Source organism: Phascolarctos cinereus, unplaced genomic scaffold, assembly GCF_003287225.1.
Source record: "Phascolarctos cinereus isolate Bilbo 61053 unplaced genomic scaffold, phaCin_HiC Scaffold_5;HRSCAF=322, whole genome shotgun sequence".
In the NCBI taxonomy this organism is placed as follows: domain Eukaryota; kingdom Metazoa; phylum Chordata; class Mammalia; order Diprotodontia; family Phascolarctidae; genus Phascolarctos; species Phascolarctos cinereus.
Window position 1 is genome coordinate 387,976,011 of NW_027555958.1, and position 12,234 is coordinate 387,988,244.

At 34.6% G+C, this 12,234-nt stretch overlaps 1 protein-coding gene across 1 annotated transcript in view; it reads right to left on the reverse strand.

Moving 5' to 3' along the window:
- Positions 1–1,521: 1,521 nt before the first annotated feature.
- The window catches only part of LOC110197685 (beta-1,3-galactosyltransferase 1-like), a 29,681-nt gene continuing 18,968 nt past the window's right edge, over positions 1,522–12,234 (reverse strand). Inside the window, exon 2 of the mRNA XM_020971727.2 lies at positions 1,522–3,780. Coding sequence (XP_020827386.1) covers positions 2,512–3,678 — 1,167 coding nt within the window. The 5' untranslated portion in view covers positions 3,679–3,780 and the 3' untranslated portion in view covers positions 1,522–2,511. The remainder of the gene's footprint in view (positions 3,781–12,234) is intronic.

Consider the following 12,234-nt stretch of genomic DNA (forward strand, 5'->3'; position numbering starts at 1 on the left):
ACATGATGCTTGGTATGCATGCAGTAACAATAGCAGAGCAGATGGAAAAATGACAAAGGTGGATGGCTAGTTGAATGATGAAGAGTGTGGTCTCATTTGGGGCAGGCTTAATATAATAGACTACTTGAGTTTGTACTTACTATCAAATCAAGACCAACTTAGTTTGGTTATATTTATGCTTAATCCAACTGCTAGGGAAAATTTTTTATGGTTGCCACAATATTGGGAGAATTTAATGGATCATGGTCCTATATGGGGTACTATGGAAGGAGAGATGTTCTGAGATCCTTTAGTTTGAGTTATCTTGCGATCTTTTTTGAGAAAGCTCAGATATATCTTCAAGATATTAATATGAATAAAGATTATTCCAAATCTCAATTATTTTAATATAAATATAAACATGAAATATAAAATGCTTATTTATTAAAACTGACAGCTTATCAAAAGAAATTGTCCTAAGTACATTTCTAAAGACTGATGTGCTTTGTTCAATCACTATGTATGTGTGTATGCATGTGTCCATATTTGCATGTGTGCATATGCATCTGCTGTCAGTAGTGACTAACATTGTCATTGTGTATTCTTTAACGTACCTATGCAAAAATTAAGGCAAGAGTCCTTGACCTTTGGTGTCTAGAACCCCTTGGGCAATCTGGTGAAGCCCAAGAAACTTTTCTTAGAATGATGTTGTTAAATACATACAACAAAATACATAAGGTTACAAAAGAAACAAAGCATAGTGAAATAATCATTAAAATATCTTTTTAAAAAGCAAGTGCATAGCCCCTAAGTCAAGAACCCCTGAACTGGAGCTTTCTCAGGAGATGAATTGTTACCTTTCCCTTAGCTTGAACATCCATCTTAGAGGCATCTGTAAAACTGTTAATGATACTAGCTAATATTTATATAAAAAATTATGGTTTGCAAAACACTTTACAAATATCTCATTTTATCCTCACAACAATACTTGTGGTGTGTGTCCTATTGTTATCTTTATTTTATAGGATAAGAAAACTGAGGCGGACAAGGGTAAGTGACTTTTACAGTTATACAATAAATAAGCGTCTGAGGCTGGGTTTGAACTCATGTCTTCCTAACTCTATATCATATCCACTGTACCACCTAACTGCCTGTAAGAATTTAGTAGTGCCAAGAAAAGCTAAGAATTTTTTAACTCCAAACATATTGAACATTGTCTGGGGGTTCATTATAGGGAATTCATTTGTAAAGAAAGAGCTAATTACATAATACTAGCTTGTATATAACTTTTCTGTATCCTTCCTAGCTAGTGTAACAGAAAATAATAACAATGCTTATTGACAATTTTTGAAAAATAAAGCTAATTTACAAAATAAAAAAAAATCTCAGAGAGTAAGGCAGGGCAGGGGAGAAGATATAAATTTTAATAATGACCAAATTACAATGCCATTTTATTACATATAGAGAATGATAACTTTCACTAAGATTTTTTGAAATTTAGTACAGGATACTGAGATAAATGAAAAATTCCAAGAGACAGAGTTTCTGGTTAATTAATAATCAGTTTATTGATTAAGCTGGTTAGCAATCAATAAATTGACAATCTGTGGTTTCTCTCAGTAACCCAAGACAATCATTGGAGACCCTGAAAGTTTTAAATATCCCTTCTGAAATGTAATTCCCTTGAGAAGTGAAAATCAACCGTAATTGGTGGCATTTAATGAGGAGGTTGGGCTAAAAGACTTCGGCTCCTCTTGCTGAGAACATGACTTGATCATGAGCTTCAGCCACCTCCAGCAATCTGGATAGGGGAAAATTTGTCAGAACTCTTTTTTGGGGGAGTCAAATTGGCAGTTGTTTTCTTTAATGCATTATTCCAAAATAGCCTTCTCAACAAATTATTTTTTCCCAAATGGTTTCTGAGGGTCCCAATTTAACTTAAAATAAAGTGTGTTCTTATTTGAAAACATGCTTTAAGATAAACATGGAGACTAACATATCTCTAGAAACAAAAAGTAGAATGCTTTTCCCACAGTAAATTCAGATTTGGTCATTTGCATATCATTGGCATGTGTGTATAGCAACTTAATAGCGCATCTTTTGACATCCATGAAGATAAGAATATAAACTAAGGGGTAAAAACACCTAAAATGCATCCAAACCCAGTATACAGGGCTGATAATAGAGATGGGCTTTCTGTTGGATTTGAAGCACTAAGTCAAATGGAGGAAGAAGAGAAATAAGCATTGAAATAGCCATTGTTAGGTGCTGGGCATTGTGCTAAGATATTTGTAAATATCTCATCCTCTATATGAGCTAGCCAGGTTTCCACCATTAAATTCCTCACCATTGGCTCTTTCACAGATATAGTAAATCTCCACAGTATTGCTTCATTTATGCATGGGAATTGTATACCAAGGGTAATGAAAAAGAATATGAAATTCCACAGTGGCTTAATAAGACTCCTTCACTGATGACTGACTATTCTGTTTAACTGGGAGGTGAAATAAGGGGTGGGGAGAGATGGCCACTTTAATTTTTAAAACAAGCATGTTTTTCCTTTTGCATTTGATCCCAAAATATAAGCAGTTCATTGGGAGAAATAAAATGGGATGTGATAAGTTTGTTATAGACGCAGGGCTTAAATCGAACTTTATGTGGATTAAATAAAGAATGTCTCGGTGGTGATGACACCCTGACTCCTATTTTCTGAAGGCAGAGACCCACATACACATCTTCTAAGGGTAATACTTTTACACTAAAAGAAACCTGGTATATCATGGTAGCCAAACTTCCAGAGAACACATATCCAGTTCCAGAGCAAAAATCTGGGTAGACCTTTCCAGGGTACATGTCAAAAGGCATATACCATTTGTTCCTTGTGTTCCTTATAGGGCGATATTTTCTCATAGTAAAGCCAGTGAAATAAAGCTGTGAGGCTGATATCGTAACTAGTAGCTTTTGGATCAGGTATTCAGTGTTAATAAACATATCAGTATCTGTTTTCATGACAAAGTGTGCATTAGGACAATAAGAAGCAACCCATTTCATGCCCATCAAGACCTTGAGGGTCAGGTTCCGATAAGTGTCTATAAAGTCCTGTTGAATGATGTCCCGATACATCATGCTTTCTTTTCTTATTGCTTCAGTAGAGCCTTGTTTCTGGACACCTAGCAAAAATAAGCGAACCACAGAAAATCCAGGCACCACACTTTCATTTCCCCAAGTTTTCCTGATGTTATCCCTTCTTAACTTTTCGCTCTCTTTGGTACATATTAAAAACACCAAGAATGGAGCAGTCTTTTTACATTTGTCTTCCTCTCGGATTAGAAATGTGTATGGCACAGGGTCCTTGGGCATTTCCTCATTTTTTGGAGTTGTTAGGTTGACCTTTAAATGAGAAGGTATGGTGAGTTGTAGCCTGGGGGTTGTAATGTTGAGAAGGTATTTTTCTCCTGTGGCTTCATAGGGTGGGGACATTCCTTGAAAAGGAATCTTCTGTGAATTGAAAATTAGTTGCTTTGTTGCTTTGATTGATGTTTTAACTTCTTCAGGTGTGAAAAAGAAAAAACTAATCCCCGAGCAAACAACACCAATCAGAAGACATAATTTCCTAGAGGGCCAAAAACACATTAGGGCTGTTTTCCCATGGGCCATGTTACACAATTTCCAAATGTTCTTTGCCTCACTATGTTTCATCAAAGAGACAGCAGCTGGTTTTCACTAGGTATTTCTTCCTTCTTAGGGAAGACGACTGGCATTTTATGAGTTTTCATTAATGTTTTGTAGAGAATTTTTCACCTGAGGAATAAAGCAAAACTGTGAGAAGTGGCATAATAGAGATATTAAGGAATATCACATATGAATTTATTGTTCCATTATGCTACTGATCTAAATTTAGACAGAATATTTGTTTCCTAAAATAGCACATTATATATTATAATTATAATTTTAAAAATGAAAAAAGTACATTACATATTATATATTTATGCACAAATATATTTATATGTGTATATTTGTGTATTTTATGTATTTATCAGTTTGATATGCCTAATATAAAATCTTAAAAATTATTAATGATAGATCTGCTCTACTTATTTCCCAAATAATATGAAGATGGTTGCGAGTTAAAAACACATTTTAAAATATTAGGGTAATAAGAAAAAGCATTTATACAGAGCACATTAAGGTATGCACTTATCATAAGTTATTTAATTTGCTTAACAAAAACACGTGAGAAAGATGCTATCACTATACATATTTTACAGATAAGAAAATAAAGTAATAAGTGTGGACTAAGGATCTAGCTGGGGACTTAGGAAATGTGTGGGTGGATCTACCAGGAGCAAGTAAGAAAACCATACAAAAAAGTTATTAGGAGAAAATTCATTTCTCTAAACACTATTACTTAAGGAAAAGAGAAAGAACAACTTAAAAATCACAACATTAATTAAATGAATACTACTTAAATGAATAAATTGGAAACACAAATAAAAACATTAGACAACCAATAAATCTAAATTAAATACCAAAATATAAATCCAGAAAATTAAGCAAAATTAACAAATTTTGAAATAAAAGTTGAATTAATGAATAAAATAGGAGCTGTTTTAGATTAAAAATGACAATAAAATATAGTTAACATAATGTAATTTGATTAAGAAGAAAAAAGCAAAAATAAATAGCAAAAACAAAATAAGGATTTGCAAGAAATTTAAAAAAGAATAAAAATACTATCAGAAACTCTTTTGCCCGACCATGTGACAAAAAATCCAATAATTTAAATGAAATAAATACATATTCTAAAATGTAAAAACATCAAATTAATAAAACAAAAAATAGAGAATTTAAACAATTTAATTTCTGAGAAAGAAATAGAACAAGTAATAAATGAACTTAAATAGAAAAAAAATATCTCCAAGAATAGATGGACTTACAAGCGAATCTATCAAATATTCAAAGAACAATTAATTCAATATTAAATAAATTGTTTGCAAAAACTGCTAAAGAAATAATCCTAAATTTCTGTGACACAGATATGATCTTGACAAATAAACAAGGAACAATCAAAATATAAAAAGCAAGCTACAAACCAATACAGCTAATGAATATAAATGGCAAATAATCTAAATAAAATATTAGCAGACTTTAAAAAACATATTAAAATTATATGCTATTACTATATTGATTTATAACAGGAATTCAGGATTAATTTAATAATCTACATACTGAATTAACAATCCTAATACAAAATCAACAAAAAAAAATAATGATCTATCAACAGATGCAGAACATTTTTTAAACAAAATACTTTTATTTCTCTATGGACTTTTCTTTGAAATGATAAGTAATATATATCTAAAACCAAAATCTACTTTTATTTGTAATGGAAATAAACTAGAATCCTTTCCAAGAAATTCAAAGATGAAATGAGTATGTTCATTTTTGCCACTTCTATTTGACATTGATTAGAAATAGTGTCATAGTAACAGAAGGGCAGAGAGAACAGTCTGCATTAATGCACAATGATAAAAGTCAAGAGCAGAAGGGGAATGAAGAATTTATCAGGACAAACCAAGGAATCAAATTAGCTTTAATTTAACAATTTAGCTTTAATGCTGATAATCAAGCTAAAGAATCAAAAAGCAAGCTAAGGATAATAAAACCCAAGATATTCCAGTGGTGCATCATTTTATGGCAGGACACGTCATTCATATTTGTTAGTTCTTCCTTAAATAAGAAACACTATCCAATGTGGTGACCCACATATGTTTTCTAACAAATCACTGAACTAAGCATTTGAAGGGACTCCATCAGTAGTCTAGTCAATCAATTATTTCATCAATAAGAAATTCTTAAACACTTCTTTTATTCCAGGCACTGGAATAAAGTGCTAAGCATTGGAGATACTAAGAAAATGCAAAAACAGTCCCTGTCATCAAGGAACTTACGTTCTAAAGGGAGAGAAGACATGCATAAAAATAGGTTCATACAAGATACATATAGATACATGCCTTAAAGAAGAAGATGGGGGAAGCTAGTGGCCTAAGAGAGGCTTTCTACAAAAGATAACATTTGAACAGATGCTTAAAGAAAGAAATTGAAGGTTCTAAGAGGCAGAAGTGGTGAAAAAGAACAATGCAGTAATGGGGAATGACCAGGGCAAAGGTAAGGAGGTAAGAGATAAAATATTTTGTATGAAAAAAGCAAGTGGTCCAGTATAGTGGCTGGTAGAGTATGTGAAGTGGTAGAATAGAAGCTTTGAAATCATCTGACTTTTTCCACTCCAAATCCAGTGATTAAGTTTTATCTTGTAATAGCTTTTTGAGGAAGTTATTTCTTGCTGACAGGGAGAATGAAAGGTTCCTAAATGCAACAGATACCAAGCTTTAATGGGAGACAGCACCAGATCTGCAGTCATGACCAACCCAGAGCCTAGTCAGCCATTTCTGAACCATAGCAACAGATAGAGCAAAGCTAGTACTTTGATCAGCTCAGTGCCTAGGAAACACATACCACAGGCACAGGTTGAGTTACATTAGGAGAAAGGGCCAAGGAAGCACTTTGAAAGCAATGTATCTGGGCCTTTACAGATGTTATAAAACAATGTAGTAATAAAATATTTTTATTTGTTTTGTATATCTCTGCTAATATTTTATTTAGAGTATTTGCATTTATAGTCATTAGCTATATTGGTTTGTAGTTTGCTTTTTCTATTTTGATTGTCCCTTGTTTTTTTGCCACAGAATCTGTGTCACAGAATTTAGAAGGATCCATTCTTAAATATATCTGCTACCAGTAAAAATTGACATCTGATTTGGACCTGTTATTGTCACAGCAACGGATTCAGAATTGTGCAAAATGGAAAAGAAAAGAGACCAAAGACAAGCCTAGACTGAGTAACTAGGAGATTGGAAGCAAATTCAGGAATTCCTGCATGATGTAGGATTTTGTATTAGCCAACACATCTAAGTAGGACTTGCCCACAAAATCCAAGAGTATAGAACAGGAATTTGACACATGCACAAAACCTCAAATTAGTAAGTCAGGCTGGAAATATGTGAAAACATAAAATATTAATAAATACTATGGTTTAAAGGAAGCACAAGAAGTAAACCCATAAGAGAATAATTCAAAAATAAGGTAAATAAGATCTTCAGAGGGAAAAAAAAATGACCTGGCCACAAGTATTATAAAAGTACCAGGAGGGGATGAACCTTTAAAGATGTAGAGGATTTCTAACTACTCTTGATGAAAAGATCAGAGCTGAGTAAATACTTTAAATGCAAACACAAGAATTAAGAGAACATAGAGAAGTTACTTAAGGAATTTGAAGGGACTATATGATGGTATTTATATTCTTTCTAATGGGGAAGAAAAACAAATGTTCCCCCAAACTCTAATTTCTTCAAAGGTCATAAATGGCATAAATAAGACAGAAGGCCTGGGATATGTTTTATTATATTTTAAAGATCTCACAAAGTGGGAATTTAAATGGAATATCTTAAGTAAGAAAGAGGCAGGGAAGGAGTAGAACTCAACTATACATATAATTGGAGTGCATAAGAAGAAGGCCATATAAGCATGAAGGAAGGGTGGAGGAAACAGGCTGCATATGAACCTTGCAATAACAGAAGAAAGATTTCTGTGCAGAAAGTTTGGTGCAGAAAAGTATTAGACTAAACAAGGAAAATTATGGATAGGAGGAGAGTGTGTGCTATACCCACCCATTCACCCTATCAATTTGCTTAACACTCTAGTTGTTCCACTTAACTTTTCTTACTTATTTTGTGTTATCTTTCCAAATAACTTCTTGTCCTTCTTGAGTTTACCTCTTTAGGTTCCATTCTGCAATCTTCCTTGACCATCCTCCACCTTTTCATAATCTCTTTAATTGTCTCTTAGTCTTCTTCTCTTAAAATGCATCTGGATCAGTATCTGGGCCTGAATGTATTCACTTTCAAATATTCTTCAGTTTATCCAAAATGTTTACCAAATTTCTTCTTCCCAAACTTAGTCTTTCACATATCTTGCTGTTCTAGACCTCTCCAAGTCAGTTACACCATTAAGTAAGATTATCTGGTACTCCCATCTCTTTGAGGACTTGCCACATTTTGTTGTGATCCACACATTCAAGGCTTTAGTGTAGTCAATGAAGCAGAAAGAGATGTTTTTCTGGAACTCCCTTGCTTTCTCTATAATTCAGTAAATGCTGGCAATGTGGTCTCTAGTTCTGCTTCTTTGAAAACCAATCTGTTCTTCTGCTAATTCTTGGTTCACATAATGCTGAAACCTAGCTTACAGAATCTTAAGTATAACCTTGCTGGTATGTAAAATGAGCACAATTGCTAGGTAATATGAATAGTCCTTGGAATTGCTGTTCTTTAGTATTGGGACATAAATTGTTTTTTCCCCCCATCCCATGGCCGCTGTTGTGTTTTCCAAATTTGTTGGCATATTGAATGCAACACTTTAACAACATCATCCTTTGGTGTTTTAAATATCTCACCTGGAATTCTATCACTGTCACTAGCTATATTTTTAACAATGTTTCCTAAGGCCAACTTGACTTCATTTTCCAGGATGTCTAGCTCTAGATTAGTAATCACAACATTGTGGTTATTGGTAATGTTAAAACCTTTCTTATATGGTTCTTTTGTTTATCCTTTCCACCTCTTCTAATTCATTATGCTTCAGTTCAATTCTTTTTTAACTTTTGTCATGATCATTTTTTTTTTGCATGAAACTTTCCCTTGATAGCTGGAATTTTCTTGAAGAGATCTCTTGTCTTTCCCATTCTAATGTTTTCTTCTATTTCTTTGCATTGCCCATTTAAGAAAACCTTATCTCTCCTTGCATTTCTCTGGAATTCTGCATTAGGTTAGGTATATCTTTCCCTTACTCCTTTCCCCTTTGTTTTCCTTCTTTCCTCAGGTATTTGTAAAACCTCACTGAGACAGCCTTTGTGCTTTCTTGCTTTTCTTTTTCCTAGGAATGTTTTATTTTTTTTATTGCTACTTCCTGTATAATACTGCAAACACAATTCTTAGAAATTTTAATTTATTTCATGAGTTTACATATGTCCATGGTCTAAAGAATTAATCAACAAATGGTCAGCCTACTGTTTCTCTGTACTTATCAAGGCTGGTCGACAAAGTTTAGACATAATCTATTGGTTGGAGCTTTCTTAAAGCTTCCCTGCAAAATAGAATCTGTGCAAGCTTGTGCTCAATTTGAGATAAGCATCTAGATTGAAAATTTGCCCCTGTGCCATCATAAGGCTTATGACATAGAACTTTTTTTTAATAGTACATTCCATCTCCCAACTCTTTGGAATTTCTTTCTCTGTTCACAAATACTGTAATTCTCTCTATCCTCATCTCCACCTCCTGGTTTCTTTCAAGTCCTAGCCAAAGTCCTTCTACAACAAAATTTTCCCAATGTCCCTTAATATTAGTCCCTTTTGCTTTGTTGATTATCTATAATTTATCCTGGACTATCATATTATACATACTTGTTTGTATGTTGTCTTCCCCATTAGGTTTCGAGCTCCTTGAAAGCAGAGACTTTCTTTTACCTTTCTTTGTATTCTGAACACCTATTAATTAATCAACCAAAAAACATTTTAATTGCTCACTATGTGCCAAACACTCTGCTAAGTCATGAGGACATAAAATGAGGCAAAGGAAAATCTATGTCCTTAAGAACTTGCAATCAAATGGGTGAGAAAATAAGCAAACAAATATGTACAAACAATCCATCCATCCATCCATCCATCCATCTATCTATCTATCTATCTATCTATCTATCTATCTATCTATCTATCTACACACACATTGATTAAGAGAGAGAAACAACAAAATTGAGATTGGGAAATGCTTCCTGTAGAAGATGGGATTTTAGTTGAGACAAAAGAATCCTGGAAGCCAATATGTGAGATGAGGAAGGAGACCACTCTAAGCATGGGGCATACTTAGAAACTGAGAATCTGATTTCTGGAAGAGCAAGGATGCCAGTGTAACTCAATCTAAGAGTGTGTGGTGAGGAGTAAGGAATAAGAAGATTGGAAAAGTAGTAGGGAGTAAGTTATGAAAGGTTTTGAATGCCAAATGGAGCATTTTATATCTTATCCTGGAGGTGAAAAGCAGCCACTGTAATGTTATTAAGTAGGGGGGTTGACATGGTTAGACCTATGCTTTAGGAGAATCACTTTAATGGCTAAATGGAGAATGGATTGGAGTGGGTAGAGACTAGAAGCAGGAAGACCCATCAGCATTCTATTGCTACAATGCAGGAATGAAGTGATAAGGACTTATCCTATAATGGTGGCAGTGTCAGAAAAGAGAAGGGAGCATATTCAGGAGATGTTGCAGAGGTGAAATTGACAGTACTTGGTAACAGATTGGATATGTGGGGTAAGATGTAGTGAGGATTAGGATGATTAGGTAAACCTGAGGAACTGGGAGGATGGTGTTGCCTTCTGCATTAATCAGGAAGTTAGCAGGGATGGTTAGGGGGAAAGATAATCAATTCAATTTGAATCATGTTGAGTTTAAGATGTCCACTGACCATCCAGTTTGCAATGTCTGAAAGTCACTTGGAGATGTGAGATTGGAGATCAGTAGAGAGGTTAGAACAGACTAAGTAGATCTGAGAATCATCAGTATAAAGATGGTAATTAAATCTATGGTAACTAATGAGATCACTGAAGGAAATATTATAAAAGGAGTAGAGAGGAGGGCCTCTGACAGATTCGTGTGGGCTACCTATTGTTAGAGGGCAAACCTGGATGAAGATCCAACAAAGGAGACTGAGGAGCAGTCAAGTAGATAGAGGAACCAAGAAAGAGCAGTGTTCCAAAAAACTTTTGCTGTTATTCTTGTTCAGTCATTTTTTTTGTCATATTCAACTGTTCATGACTCCATTCAGGGTTTTCTTGGCAAAGATACAGGAATGGCTTGCCATTTCCTTCTCCAGCTCATTTTACAGATGAGGAAACTGAGGCAAACAGGGTTAAGTGACCTGCCCAGGTCACATGGCTAGTAAGTGTCTTAGGCCAGATTTGAACTCAGGAAGATGAATCTTCTTGACTCCAAGACCAGCACTCTATTCACTCTGTTACCTAGCTGTCCCTTCAAAAAGAACTAGAGAGAAGAAAATATCAAGGGAAAAGAGTAGTTAACAATGTCAAAGGACTTGAAGAGAGGTCAAGAAGAAGGAGGATTGAAAAAAGCCACTGGGTTTGGCTTAAGAAATCATTGGTAACTTTGGAAAGAGCAATTTGGTGAAATGATGTAGGAAGACAGATTATAAGGGGTTAAGAAGAAAGTGGGAAGAAAGAAAGTGAAGGCAAATATTGTAGATGACCTTTTCAAGGTGTTTAGCTATAAAAGGTAGAAAAAATTAGGATAATTAGCAGGGATGGAAGGATCAAATAAGGTTTTCTTTTTCAGGATGGTGGAAACATGGACAGGTTTTTTAGGTAGTAATGAATAAGCCAATTGATGGGGAGAGATTGAAAACAAGTGATAGACTAAGGTTGACAGAGGAAGCAATCTATTGGAGGAGATGAGATAGAATGGCATATTTTTTTTTAATATAAATTTATTTTTAGTTTTCACCATTAACTTCCACAAGATTTTGAGTTCCAAATTTTCACCCCATCTTGCCCCTCCCCCATCCCAAGATGGCATGCATTCTGAATACCCCTTCCCCTAGTCTGCCCTCTCTTCTATCTCTCCCCCCCTTCTCTTATCCCCTTCCCCTTCTATTTTCCTATAGGGCAGGATAGACTTCTGTAGCCCATTTCCTGTATTAGAATGGCATAATTTGAACAAGTAGAGGTGTGAGCGATAGTAAGAGGTAAAGTTACTTCAACATGTGAAACAGTGGTGAAGGAGGAGATAGTGGCAGAAGGCACATGAGTGATGGGAGACAAAGGAAGAAGAGGGAGCTCATAGAGAATTTTTTTTTGTAAAATATGTCAAGGATTTCATCTTAGATGGTTGGTGGGTGGAGAAGTCATGATAGGTTTCAGGTGGGATGAAAGTTTGAAAGAGTGGCTATGGAGAGTGCACTAGTGAGTTGATAAGGGAGGTATAGCAAGATTGCCTTGAAACAGTGTCCAGTTGAAATTGTATAAAAATATAGAGGATCTAGTTTGTGTGATTTTCTCTGTCTTTGTTCAGCAGCCTGTGTGTGTGTGTGTGTGTGTGTGTGTGTGTGTGTGTGCATGCCTGTGCACACACGTGTACG